The following is a 14710-nucleotide window of genomic DNA, read 5'->3' as shown; positions in this document are numbered from 1 at the left end:
CTGCCTGAGGGCCCAGTCCAGAGGGTCTGCCTCTGCCGACGGGCAATACTCACTGGTGACGTCCAGGTAGGTGTAGGTCTGGATCTCCCCTCCCTCATTAGTGGCAAAGCACTGGAAGATTCCGGAGTCCTCTGGACGCAGCTTCTGGATGCGCAGGCCTCCACTCGAGAGCACTTTGTATCGGGGATTCTGGAGCTTGCTAATGGAGATGGCATCCTTGTACCACTGGAGGGTGGGAAGAGGGACCCCTGTGTAGGAGTGGAAATAATTGGGCATTTAAAAAAAAATTAAATTTCGAGAATTCCTTACATGAGGACTGAGGCAAAATGTTTCAAAGGCTAAAATGGCCATATTTCAACAGGCATTTTCTTATCCATTAGTCCTTTCAACCACCTCGTAAGGTGTTATTTTTCTCGCCTTACATGAAGAAATCAACACAGAGAAACACTAGGTGGGAGAGCAGGTGCCAACTCCCGACACGGGGGCTGCAGGTCCTTCTGGGTGCCCGGGAGCCTGCAAGGGTTTGTGCTCTTGTCTGAAGAGAAGTGATTCCAGCTGTTATTGGCTTCCGGACAGACAGGGATAGGGAGGAAGGTCTCTGCTGCTCTGCCCAATTCTGTCACTCAGGGCTCGAGGAAGGGTCACAAGGGCAGGAGACAGGACGCAGCCGAGCCCCAGGTGGGTATCTTGCCAACTGTGCCGTCTCAGGCAGAGCACTTAACCTATCTTCATCTCTGTTTCCTCACACTTGGAAAGGAAGTGATCATCGCAACTCACAATGTCGTTGTGGAGATTAGTTGCGCCAATATATGTCAAACTCTTAGAGCCTGGCACGTGGTGAGCGCTCGGTGGGTAGTATCACTATTTATTATTACAACCAACAGCAACAAGAATGTGTGCGGTCTGTTAAACAGTCTCTGTCTAAGGAGCTGGGTACCACTGATCCAAGCGGAAGTCTGCTGTGTTGGAGGAGTGATTTCAGGCTATGTCACAGGCACATGAGACGCGTGTGGTTAAAGGTCGAGGAGCATAGGAGGTATTCAGTTGGAGATGTAAAAGAAGTTACCTTGGTCCCTAAGACACACACCAGTGCAGCAGATGATGAGAGGAGCTGCGGGACGGTTCCATTCTTGTACCCCAACAGTGAATCGAGCTGAGCACGGCCAAGGCTTTGACCAAGAGGATGGGAGGGCCAGACTGAGGCTAACTGCCCCACTGCCACTCCCAGGAGACCTCCTCACCCTAATGATAATGACAGTAAAAACCAAGGCCTCGAGTAGGCGATTCTGGAGCTACGCACGGTCTAGCCAGCCCACGCTGAAGGAGGTTCAGGTTGGCTTTGAGAGGGATACACCCAGGGGACAAAGGACAAGCTCACAAGGGCAGAGCTTGGTTGTAAATGAAGGGACCGTCCTCAGCCCAAGAACATGAGGACCTTGTCGCTCATCCTCCACATGGCTGTGGTCAGTACATGTAACCCAGGTGGTGATGCATGCACGCCCTGTTCCCCCCGGTGGCCTTGAAGCACGGGACAAGCCCTGACCAGGGAAACACCAGGCTCCTTCTCTTGGCAGCTTCTCCGGGTGCCTTGGGTGACTAGCAATAGGGGAAGACTCCTCCTTGAGACTTTTCCCTGACTCTTCCTGGAGCCAAGATGGGTCAAGCCACCCAAGAGGGGTGAGCTGGGGAGAGGAGAGAGGCTGTACCTACAACTAGACCAAAGCACTCAAGACAACAAAGTCCTGAACTCTGGTGGGCCGTGTGTGCCTATTGTGGGCCCAAGGGAAAAGCACAGAAATATCTAGGCTTATTTCTAGATCTCAGATGGTTCTGTACCTGTTTCCCTAAATATAAAATGAATTTAAATAAAACACATCTTGACGTGATTCATGGTGAAAAGCACACCCATATTCCTTGACTTAAGATGCTGTGAAGGTATAAGATGTCTTCTTCAATAAATAAAGTTAACGTCGTGGAATATTTCAAGATAATGCATCCTCATATTCTGTTCTTTGCCTTAATTACATTTCCTGTCACTTTTCATTAAATCAGGAAATTAAAAAAAAAATCCATTTCAAGGTAAAAGCATAACCAGTTCATGTAAAATCTCATAATAGCAATTACATGATGTAGCTTTCATAAAGAATAACCGCTTCGCATGCTGCTATAGTTTCATTGTCAAAATTAAAAGAAAGCAGTAAATTATAGGATGGCAATGCAACGTTGAAAGACTTGTTCAATATGTATTTATAAGTCTGGACTTAACAGATAGTTTACCCTGTAGAAACCACGCAAAAAAGAGCATTCTCTTGTCAAGGAGAGGGCTTAAGATTGTCATTTATTGAAAAGTAATTGTTAGTATATAGGAAACTAGGTGTATTTCTATTTGGGGGCAATTTCATAAACAGAACTCTTATCCCTCGCAGTATTGTAAACTCTCGTTTCTAAAATACAAGCACTCTAAATATTTTATAGCTTCACTTTCACAGAGTTGTTGGCCTTAAAAAGCTCGTGTTTATATAAGAAAGAGAGCAATGTGACCAGAGTAAGGAAAATATTTCCATTTAAAATGCCCATTACTCTTCTCTTACGCTTTTCTCGCCCTCCCCTAGGCTGCCTTAGGGGAGCTAGAACAGAGAAGAACAGGAACAGAGCAGGTCCATCAACAGTGGCCACTGTGAGCTGACCAGGGGCCGAGAACCGGAACCACTGAGGAGGCAAATCTTTTGTTGTTGTTGCACAAAGCGCAGTGGACAGAGAGAAAGGGACTCGCAGCCAGACGCTAAACTCTACACTGGCCATCAGTACTGTTCAGAGCGACACCACCACTCCTTTTCAGAAATGAAAAATGACATGCAGGTACCTACGGATGAACAGTATTTGTTCTAATCCCAGGGCCTCACCTCTCGGAGAACCCAGGTGTTCTGGCCAAAGTGCTTGCTTTGGTAGCTGACAGATTTGGGTTTGGATCCTGTCTCCATTACTGTGTGACCCTAGGTAGGTTACGCGCCCAGTATTTAATGAGCAACTTCTACATGCCAGACACTGGGCGAGGATTTCACAAAAAGTGTCTCGTGGCATCTTCCTGGCTCTGTGCTGTGAGCACGCAACTTAACCTTGCTTTCTAAGGTCTTGTTTTCATAAGTGTACAGTGAGATAATAACATCTCTCCTATGAAGCCATTTTTTTAAGATTTACAAAATTGTTAGTAATCCTTACCCTCCAAGCTCTTAGGAGAAAATATCCTTAAGATGGACAGATATTAACATAAAAAGAGGTCCTTTTTATTTCTTGACAGTTTCCAGAGCACTAACATAGCTTTTGTTAATGAAATTGTCTTAAAAAGCCTGTCTCTGTCAGAGGTTTAGTATAAGGACTTGTGCTGCCGGACATGAAATGGTGACTGTGGACAGCTAGTAATCAAGGCATAGGGACGAGGGGTGGAGTAACCTGAATAACAAAGAAAGTCGACCCAAAGCTGGAAAGGCAGAAAAATAAGATTTCAAAGAATTTACGGCAATCTCCCTTCCTACAGAGTGGATGTGGTCACCAGTCCCAATCACCCCGTGGATGAGAATGAATTTCCTGCCCCAAGCCCTGGGGGGTCGCCCTTTTGTGGAATCAGAGCATTTGAAGGGAGTCAAGAGGACAAGACTACGTCTCCCTCTGTTGGGATGGATGGGGTTAAGGCTCCCTTGCTGTTCCCTTGTGTAAATATTACTACCCCTGCTTTGTAGGCGAGGAAGCAAAAGCTCAGCAAGGTCAAATACCTTCCCCAAGGTCACAGGCCCAGTAACTGAGTTCTACTCCACTTCAAAGGCCCCATCGCCATCAACCTCTCCTTGTGATGACGATGAAGCTGCCCTGGCAAGTGCCATTTCCGTTCCTCCACCTCATGGCTGCTTGTCCAGCAGCCTCCCCCACTCACCCATGGCTTGACAAACGATGTCCACGGTTTCTTCCACTTCAACCAAAATCCGGCTCTCAGGTTCAGCAGTAAAATACGGTGGCTCTTTAAACAAGAAAAAGCAAAATAGCCCCTAAGCAAGAGAGGTATATTTCGGAAGACCCTTATAGCCTAAAAGAGTTTGAATTTCTTTCAAAAACTATTTTTGAAAACTTCATTAGTTACCATCGTACGCACAAACTCAGAATTCCGGGAGCAGAGGCCAAAGGCTATTTATATTCTAAGGTTTCAGAAAGCAAATTACTACTCAGAGCGATGGCTACTTCTCAGTTTATGGGCTTGAATCATGGAATATCTTAATTCACATTTTAGAAGGACTATCCCAAGAGGTTCATAAAGGTTTATATTTACAGCACAGTATTTTATAGGCTGGTTTGCTTCAGTATCTAAACTAAACACCAATTCATGAAGCATGTCAAATAAAGTGCCACAGCCAGGCACCGGGCCTATATCAGGGAACCGTGCAGCCTATTAACATATTTTTTAAAGTCTTAGCAGTTCTTCTTCTCCAAAATATAGATTTAATACTTCAATGGAATGCAAAATAATAGCTAAGAGATAAAAGAAAAAGGGCTGCTCATCCATCTTTAGTAGCAAAGGAAACTCTTAACCGCTTGTATATCTCTGGATACTCCGCTTGCCTACTCAACAAGAAAAAAATAGTGGTTGTATTAAACAATGAATTCCCCTGGAGAGTAAATTGCAATATTTTTCTCAGTTTATTCAGCAGAAATTCAATGGTGGCACAGCCAACTTGGTCACGTATTAAGGTGGTAGTGATTTCATTATCATGATAACAGAAGGCTGCTGTGTTCACATTCTGTGTGATAATTAATTTCTGGGCACTGTCTTCCAGAGTGGTTTCTTTTCATCGTAATTGCATAGAATGTGGATAAGATAGCTTGGCATGCCTCCTCTATTGACTGTATCTTTAAAACAGGGTGGAACCTAAAAGAGGGAAAAGAGAAACGAAAACTTAGCTTTTCGAAGAAATGACTGAGGAGAATGGGCTGAAGGTTCCTCAATGCGGGCAGAGTTAGGTATCAATCCTGCAATTACCTGGACCACTCAAGCGGAAACGGTCCTCCTGAATTATCCACTCTGGCCTAAGTGATGGCTGCAAATTCACTAGGCGGAGGCAGGATTCTCTACTTAGTGTTGTGTGTGTATAGACCGGGCCTAGAGACATCCTGCAAAGATTTCCTCTCTCTCATTTTCAAGCTGGTCTTCATTGCCCACTCATATATTCACACTCAGACCCCTCTCTTTCATCAATAATCATGATCGCAGCCTTATTTCTATTCTAACTCTACAGTAGCTGCATCCTGCCAAGGCCCTTCTGTGCAGGTCAGGCCCCATATTCATCAGTGAACGCTAAAGTCGCTATCTACTGGCACGATCTGGTGGAAGGGATGTGAGGGGAAAATGGGAAAAATAAGCTAAAACATCAACACTTGCCTATGATTAATCACAGTTTTCCTTTTTCATATTGAGCTAATTGTAGAGTCCCAAGCAGCTGTAAGAAATAATAGAGAAAGCTCCCCAGTGTCCCTTACTCAGTTTCCCCCAATGGTAACATCTTACAAAACTGTAGTCCAACCAACATCACAACCAAGATGTTGACAGTGAAACAGGTAGCCTTCGGTATTCACCTCTCTCCAGTCGTGCTTGTACTCTTGTGCGTGTGTGTGTGTGTACTCGAATGAGCATACGTATTTAGATCAGTGCAGTGTTATCACTTGTGTGGGTCTGCGTATACACCATTACAGTCAAGATGCAGAGGGGGTCCCTCACCACAAGGATCCTTCATGCTGCCCTCTCGTAACCACGCCCATCCCAATGTCCCCTCCCTCACCCCTGGCAACCACTCATCTGTTCTCCATCTCTATCATTCTGTTATTTCAAGAATGTTATATAAATGGAATCACACAGTATGCAACCTTTGGAATTGGCTTTTTTTCACTCAGCGTAATTCCCTTGAAATTCATCCAAGGGGGTTACACTTAGATGATAAAAATCCATACGTATAAATGGTCAACATCTACAGGAACAGACAATTCCCCAGGTATTGACGACAGATACTGTCTGGCACAATGGCCCGACATCCCAGTGCTGCCCTTTCCCACTCTGCAATTCCCCATGGCTTCCCCCAAGTGCCAAGGAAGAGGGACTTAGTCCAGGGCCAGAGACAAGGGGTACTCCTCACACAGTGATCAGAAGCGGCTGGGGCTGAGCAAATGCATGGCTCTGGGGCAGCAGTGCATTAGGGACCTCCAGCCCCGGTCAAGGCCCCTCCTCTTTGGGCACCACCATCCCCCACTGCAGCCAGCTACCATGGGGGCTTGGCACAAACCCACCTGCTCCATATACTCCGAGGCACCTGCTACAGAGCCGCCAGGCTCCTTGGGCAGCGTCTGGAAGGCAGCCTGCCAGCGTCTGCAAAGTGCTGTCTCTCTCCTTTGGAGTCAACACCCAGGCAAGTTTTAGTAGCTGAAAACTAGGAAGCTTGGGAACGGCCTAGGCAGAGCATGTTTGTTCATTTACTGATGCTCTTGCCCTGTTCCAGAAAGTCTTCCAGGTGGCTGAGCAAGGAGAGTAGGTGTGGAGCTGCCAAAGGCCCTGAAAGGCCCACAGCTTCTGCCTGTAATTTCATTACTTTCCCCACATTACATATGTTACGGTTGCGCTCACTGCTGACCCTTCATATTAACCCAACTCAACAGGTGCTGGGAAAATTTTTCTCTCGATCCCTAGCTATTTTTACGCGTAGTCAGCTACAAGAGAAAGAAATCGGGGAAAATATCAGGCATATCAACCATGAAAAGACTGCGTCGAATACCGGGGAAAAATCTGTTGTGAATTAGTCGTCCTGCGCATAGACTTTTTCAACCACTTAATTTTCAAAGGGCAAGTGCATGTCTTAGCTAATCGGCAACAACTCTTTCTAGAAAGGGTACCCTGCCAACATTGGCACACACTAGACTTTTAAAAATTTATCACAACCGCAGCCAATAAAACCGGGGATTGAAACTAACACTTTTATCTCTTTTGAAACAATATGAAGACATCGGGAAAATGTTCTCATCCCCTGTGTGAAACAGGAGCGTTAGGAAAAGGCCAGCCAAGCTGATGATCCTTCACATCTGGCCATGGGCCAAGGGCAGCAACTCTAGAAAGCACGAGCCTCCAGTCCCACAGTCTCAAAACTGGAGGCGGGGATACTTCCCGGGCAGCCCCCAAACTGGGGCCTCTACCAAAGCCCCCACTCTCCAAAATGCCAGGGCGACAAGTCCAGGTTCTGGTCCGATGGAAGCAACCACAGTGGACGGTCCACATATACCAGCGATTCCTCAGGCTCTCCTGCTCCAAACCCTGAATCTGAATTGCAGGGCCTGCTCTGAGTAGAGCTTGCTGCAAGACCCAAAGATGCTACCTGCCCTGTCTTCCGTTCCCCTCCAGAATGACCATCTCAGGCAGCAGCAAATCCCATGGTGTGCCCTTGACTTGCCATCATGGTCCACACTTGGGTGCCTTTGTCCATTGTGGTGGGAAGAAGGGCCCCAAAGATGTCCCTACCCTACTCCCTGGGATCTGTGAATATGCTATCCTACATGGCGAGAGGGACATTGCAGATGTGATTAAGGTTATTGACCTTAAAACAGGGAGATTATCTTGGATTAGCTGGGTGGGCCCAATCTCATCACAGAAGCCCTTAAAAGCAGGGAACCTTCTCCAGCTGCACGCAGGAGAGATGAGTCGCAGTGTGAGAAGGACTGGCCTGCTGCTTCTGGGTGGGAAGATGAAGGTGGGCATAAGCCAGGGAATGCAGGCAGCCTTTAGAACCTGATAAGGACCCCAGCCAACAGCCAGAAACGAACAGTGTCCTCAGTCCCGCAACCACGCATCCTAGACTCCGCCAAGCCCCCCGAAGGAGCCGGCAAGTGGATTCTCCCCCAGAGCCTGGGGATAAGAACCCAGCCCAGTCACAGCCTTGATTTCGGCCTCAGGAGACGTGGAACAGAGAGACCAGCTGAACCCAGAACCGTGAGGTAATGTATCTGTATTGTTTTAAGCTGTTAAGTTGTGGTCGTTTCTCACAACAGCAATACACAAGCAGTATACTTCTAGTTCCTCCACATGGAGTGTCTTCTTGGCAAATTCGAAGTCAGTCTTCAAGATCAGCCCTGGTGCCCCTTCTCCAAAGCCTTGCTGACCTCCTCAGGCAGGGTCCGCCCCACCCACGTACCCCTGTGGCACCGATGGTCCATGTTTGTGTGGTTTGCCCATATGGTGGTCTCCCCTACCACACTGGAGGTTTCTTCAGAGAAGAATGTTGTCTTAGTCATCTCTGTATTTTTAGTACCTTGTACAATTTCAGAGAAGACATTTAAAAACTATCTACTGGAAGAAGAGATGAAGGAGATTACCAAAGATCTAAGAGCCTTCAACTCCTTAGGGAGGAAGTGTGTCTTATTCATCTTTGCAAATCCTCCTCCGGCACCAGCTGAGAGCTGAGCGCACACTATGAACTCAATCAGTGACTGGGGGACGAACAGAGAAGGCGGAAGATGGAGGGGAGCCTAGAGGGACAGACAGTATACAGAAGAGCTCACTCCCTGCTCTCTCCGTATTGGATTCCTGCTCCATCGTGAGACACCAAGGGCTGGCCTGCCACTCCTGCATTCAGAAGCAAATGACCCAAACATTATTTGGTGTTTGCCTCACACAAATTTACCTTTTATTTTAGAAGCAGTTCTGTCATAGCTCTATTTTCTGAGCTTCATTCAGTAACAAACTGCCATACAGTTATGTTCCACAGATGTGACAGGGTACCAATAATTAACTTGGGTATTTCTAACATAAGTCATATGTGAAAACTGTTCAAAAAGACATCTTAAGTTTATCTTAAACCAATGCAAGTTACAAGGCAGGTGTTCTCTGTAAATCGCCATGAGTAGAGGATTGTGTTCCATGCAGGATTCTGATCTGGCCTGAACTGTTTGTGGAAGTCCCTCTGCTGCCATATGCCAGGAGAGCCCCCAGCCCTGCAGCTGGCAAGTGAGGGTCAGATGCCCCTTACCACCATCTTAGCTCTCATTATGCTGAACCGTAACCACCCTGTGAAGGGATTGTCTTCCACATGAGAATCCTTCATGCTGGGACCATGACTCCATCTTCACTCCACTGTCCTCAATACCTAGCACAGTGTCTAAGATGTAGACTCAAAAAATATTTTTGTAATAAGTGGAGGAAGGAAGGAAGAAAACAAGGAAGGAAGGAAGAGGGTAAAGGGAGGGAGGAATTTTCAGTTGGGATACAGACACAAAGAGGGCTCAGTCTCAGCTCTAGAAGACCTTAGAGCACAGCTACAGAATAACTCCTCAACTGTAGTCTTGGTATCAGTTGAGAGATGTTACAAGCAATTTGTTATTTTAATAATAGTTAAGATATTGGAATTTCTGAATGATTTTGTATTAAAAAATCAGAATAGATTTGAGATATATAGAGATAGCTCTCTACAATAGTTACTCTCACTGACTTGAGTATTTGAGTGGGAGTGAAAGAGCCAGTGTGCCAGGATATGCACGCTCGTGGGAGCAGGACAAGTGTGTGAACGGCAGTGCCTCGTGTGTGATGCGGAGAAAATGGTGGCCTGTCAGTCTGGATGGGAAGATGTAAACGCTGCGTCTCACTGGATCCGAGATGCCGCAGTCGTTGGTGAGAGGCAGCAGTGTTTTATTTATCCCCAAGAAAGAAAAAGTGCTTCCATGGGTTGTGAGACACATCCTGATTTCAGAGACAGCAAATGTGACAAATGCGTGTCATAACCAATTGTTGGTAAATAACACAAGGTGACAGAGGCAACGGCACTTGTTGAAGCCAGAGAGTGGTGCAGCGAGACTCTGAAGCTAGGCCTGTCGCCAAAACCTCCCAGCGCACACTGTGCATCGCTGACCCACCAGTGTGTTCACGTGTACAGCTGAGAGAGCACCACTCCTCCCTGGTGAAAAGCCCGAGAGTCACAGAAGCAAGCATGACATTTGAGAGGAGTCTTGAGGGACACGCAGACTCACTAACCAGGTGAGGTGGGACCCAGGGCAGAAAGGCCAATCATCCCAGCACAGGCACGAACAGACGCTCAGAGCCTGATGGACGATGTCAAAGTCTTGGGTTGGCCTCCCCAGAAGCAGACCCGGAGACAAGGGTCACTGGCAGGGGTTCATTTGGGAGGTGATGGAAACACCATTGGGAGAGTGGGGGGTCAGCTGAAAAAGAGCACGTTATCAAGGCAGCGCCCACTGTGGTGACTAGAGCTTAACCCCACGGGGAAAACTCTGGAAGCCAGTGTAGAACACAACCTCCGAAATTATATCCTCACCATACGGGGTGAGGGAGCTTGGCTGTTTATCACCAGCTCCATCTGACGCTGGTTAAGGCTCTTCTTGGGAGGGTTAATCCTCAGCACTTCCAACCTGCTACACACTGGGCGCCTTGGCTCCAGCGGCTAGAGAAGGCTGCTGAGGTGTCCACCTCACCGTGTGGGGTGCATGGTCTCGGGGAAGAGGGGAGGTTATGGTGGAGGGAGTGGAGGGGCAGGTGGAGAAGAATGTGGAAGAAACAGCAGCAAAACGAAGTGGAGGTTGGGGGAGGAGAACACGGAGGCCAGCTTCTCCTGTGCACTGGAGAGCCACACAGCCCTTTCAGCTGGCCTGACATCGCCTGCAGTCAGACCCTGTGCTCCTGTTTAAATCTCAGAAATTAAGCAATACGGCAGGGGAGTTGACAGGTGGAGTAAACAGCCGCAAACAGTCTGTCTTGTCTCATCAGTATGAAATAAAAGTAATTGGAAGCCAATTTGTTTCTGCTTTCTTTCATCTGCATGTTCATATCGATAGCTCTTTTCACAGTTCCACCGGTGACAGCCCTGTGAAACCAGGAACAGCGTTTCCTGAGGACTCTCCCTCCCTGATCGCCGAGTTTGCGTTATAATCTCCCAAATCACTCTGAACTGACAGGGGCTCTTCAGGGCTTTTCCAGGATGACTCAACCACAAAATCCGACCTGTCACAGCGAATTCTTATGAATAAAAGGGGATTGACATCAGCATCATAAAGGAGCAGAGTGCGTTTGTGCACCTTTAAAAGGCAGACCACAGAGACGGGGACTCCAGAGGAGACAGGGACCATCTGCTTTGGAATTCGGATGGGAATGCAAAACCAACGTTCGCATGATAGATTTAAATATTTTTAAAAGGAATTATGATGGAAACAAACATTCTAGTTTAGAGGGAGATAAATTTCTTCTCCTGTTTAAATTACCTTCAAATGCTTTAACACAATATAGTCCTGTTTCCTAGAGATTTACATGTCACAGATTTGCATTTTGGCTCAGTCAACAGGGGCTGTGCTCATCTAGCTACAGATCAACCCTGACGAAGTCCTTGCAGGGAACGGGGAGGTGATGTCCATGTCTATAGCTAAAGTCTGATGAGGAAGGCAGCCAGCCGGCCAGCTCGGACCCCTGGTGCAGAATCAACAGTGACGTGGGACGCAAAGCCTGCCTCTCCGACATTTCTGGAGTTCTGACACTTCTTTCAGAGGGGCTGATAGATTTGCATGGCGTGTGTCTGGCAGAGTCATTGTCAGACCACAGAGCCACTTCCTAACGATTTAAAGGAATGTGACACACTCAACACAAACCGCCTCTTCTGCAGTATTTCTTGATACTCCTGCTGATTTCTTATAAAAATACAAGCTTTTAGTTTTTCTTAGTTCGCAACATGGTAGACTACAAAATATGTGATGTGAGGAGCTCTTCCTCTGCTTATTTGATCTTTCCTGTCCTCAACTCCCCTTCTTCCAGAAGAGGAGAGAAGACGGAGAGATGTTCCTTCCTGCAGTCAACCTCTGATGCCCCTCTCATCTGCCGTGGCCACCACTGCTAGACAGGCCACCAGGACAGTGATCACAGCCACTTAAGACGACCAAAGGCATTAAAGGAGCTGAAAAAATGAGAGAAACAGAGGGACCTGCCTCGCGATTTAATGTAGTTGGATCCTAATCTGAAAATGAACTGAGGATTCCCTTAGCCACCGGACAATGCACACTTCCTAAATACTGATATTTCACAGCGTTTAGAGCAACTCGAATGTGCCTAATTTTATCTCCTCATTGTCCTTGGTTTAGGAATGACACTTGGCTCATGTTCTAGGAAGCATCTCTGTTCTCACTTTTGAAAACAAAAGTTATCCCACAGTTTCTAACTTTCTTCTGGGTCGAAAAATAACAGTAATAGAATAATCTCTGAACACTGATAATAACATCCAAATAAGAATTATGGGAAAGCTTAGTGGCATAAAGGCCAGCACAGGAAGGCGAGACATCCTACAAGGACTTCACCACTCTATTTCCCAAGCTTTATGATGGAAGCAATCAGAAGAACATTTCTTGAAAGTATTCAGAACGTCAACTCTTTGGATTTAATGGATTTATATTCTTGGAAAAGAAGAATAAGATGATTTTGGAAGACACACTCAACTTCACCTCCATTTGCTGAGTTAAAAATAAAGTTGGTGAAAGATCAGTGTTACTATGTGGTTTCCATGGAAGTGTCAGTGGAGGGCTGCTCCGGGAGGATGCTGACAACACCATTCCCCAGTTTGAGCGTTACCTATGATGGAAAGAAAGGCTTTTGCTCTGGCTGGTTCAAAAGCGCTCCCTCTCAGCGTCGCCTCACAGACGTACACCCCGGTGTCGGAAGAGGTCGGGTTGCTGACGGTAAGGTGTCTCCCAAAGCTGTGGAGCCCGCTGGTGATCCTCACCCCGTTTCTCTTCCAGCTCACACTCAGGTCTTCAACAGGCCTGCGAGAACGAAGGGTGTGAGTGACAGTAATTGTTAATCACGTAGATGGCAATAGTAATAATTCCGGGCATTCGGCACAAGCTCGACAAAGCTAATTCTACCAGGAACCATGGCGGGTTGAACAATGGACATTTAAAAATCGATCCAGATGTAACTCTACTCCCTTACAGCACGCATCAAGGATACATTATGCTCAAGGGCTATTGAGCAAGGATAGCTAATTGCAGCAGCAATGGACCATAAGTGCTAATGATTCCATTTGCTCAGGAAAAGAATGTTTAAAATAAATACTACTCGGGGACACAGCTACACGGGAGGTGTGATCACGGGAATCACTTCTGGAGCGAGCACTAACTAGGCCGAGAACACCCAGGACTACAGAGGAGGAGAGGAATTAACTCTTTCCTTGGCACTCGAAGGCCTCAACTCCTCTCTCCTCCTCAGCTAGAGTCTCAGAGGAGGCCCTCCGCTATGACCCATGAGTGGCTCAAGTGACAAGGACCGATTTCCAACAGAAACATTACACTCAATACAAATATTGCAATACAAGGCTTGGGAATCCAGTTCCTGATCCTCCCATATCTGTTGAGCTCACAGCCCAGCCGGACAAACAAGATTCCCATCGCCAGGAGAGCAAACCACATGCGTCTGTCCACGGCAGAGTAATCTCATCGCCTTTATGGACTGGCATCCCCACGTGGAGGGCTAGCCACATACCTGGCATTGGCTATGCATTCCAAGGTGACCTCACTGGACCCAGCCACCACGCTTCTGTTGCCCGGGGGAATCACAATGACAGGGGCCATGGTTTCGGGTGTGCCAACATCTCCTGTGGCAGACAGAGGAAAAGTCCACAGAATTCTCCTAAGTATGGAAGACGTGAGGACTGGAACATGACAAAGGAGAGCTCTTGTCGACCCGTTCTGATAGGACACTCGGAACCTCACGACCCCACCCAAGCCCCTGCGAGATACCCTTCGGTATGGTCAGACTGTGGGAGCCGGGGCCTAAGCACGGCCAGCCTCCTCGCGGAACCCTCAGCCCAGGAGCGCAGGCACCGTCCTGACTGAGGACTGAGAGCCCTCCGCTGCTGTGGATAAGGGGAGCTTGTGCAGATAAGGGGCCTTAAACGGTTGACCATTCTCCAAAATGCTTGCTGACTTTATTTTTTTATTGACTTAAGACCTTGCTTATTGAGTTACCTAGTCTACCCACTACGTTCAAATCTGTTCGGTTCCACAAATACTCCATGTGCCAGGCACTCTGCTGGGTACGTGTACCGTTAGAAAGCAGCCAGCTTTCTTCTTTGGGCCCACAGCTGACTCCCAAGAGCAAACACAGTCAATTAACAAAGTGTTCCATTCTGTTAGTGCACTTTCAATCCCTTTTTTTCTGAAAAGTAAATATCCTGAATCCATCTCTGTTTTGTGAGTCTCAAACCATAAATAATTTAGCTCATCCTTCTGGTGACAAGGGAGAAAAAAATATGACACATTTTTGCCACTTTTCCCTAAAATACATGTAATATCAAAATTAAACTACCCAGAGTACACTTTACGACTGTGTATTTAGGGAAAATGAAGACTGATCAAACATCTCCAGAAGAGGAATTTCAATAAAAGGTGGCGATGGCAAAGACTGGAGATAAAAACAAGTTTAAATCTTTGCGAATGCAAAAGGCTCCATCTAAATACTTCAGGCTGCAGAGACCGCCCCCACAACAGCAGCTGAGGGAACTCTGGCCAGTGAAAGGTGCTGGCTGTGGGTCAGGGCCACCGAGAGGGAACAACAGGAAAAAGACCACTGGCTTCTTAGCAATGCTAATTTCCCGCAGCTCTATGTTCTGGCTTTCACGGTCTAAGCAGTGTCTGATTTTTTAAT

General features: G+C 47.0%; 1 protein-coding gene across 1 annotated transcript in view; it reads right to left on the bottom strand.

Moving 5' to 3' along the window:
• Nucleotides 1-14710, bottom strand: part of SDK1 (sidekick cell adhesion molecule 1) — a 625710-nt gene that overhangs the window by 240898 nt on the left and 370102 nt on the right. Inside the window, exons 6-9 of the mRNA XM_046666514.1 lie at nucleotides 13547-13658; nucleotides 12638-12828; nucleotides 3929-4012; nucleotides 54-248 (exon numbers count right to left, since the gene is read on the bottom strand). Coding sequence (XP_046522470.1) covers nucleotides 54-248; nucleotides 3929-4012; nucleotides 12638-12828; nucleotides 13547-13658 — 582 coding nt within the window. The remainder of the gene's footprint in view (nucleotides 1-53; nucleotides 249-3928; nucleotides 4013-12637; nucleotides 12829-13546; nucleotides 13659-14710) is intronic.

Source organism: Equus quagga, chromosome 7, assembly GCF_021613505.1.
Source record: "Equus quagga isolate Etosha38 chromosome 7, UCLA_HA_Equagga_1.0, whole genome shotgun sequence".
In the NCBI taxonomy this organism is placed as follows: Eukaryota; Metazoa; Chordata; class Mammalia; order Perissodactyla; family Equidae; genus Equus; species Equus quagga.
The sequence above is the reverse complement of the archived record's forward strand: the minus strand, read 5'-3'. Positions and strand labels throughout refer to the sequence as shown.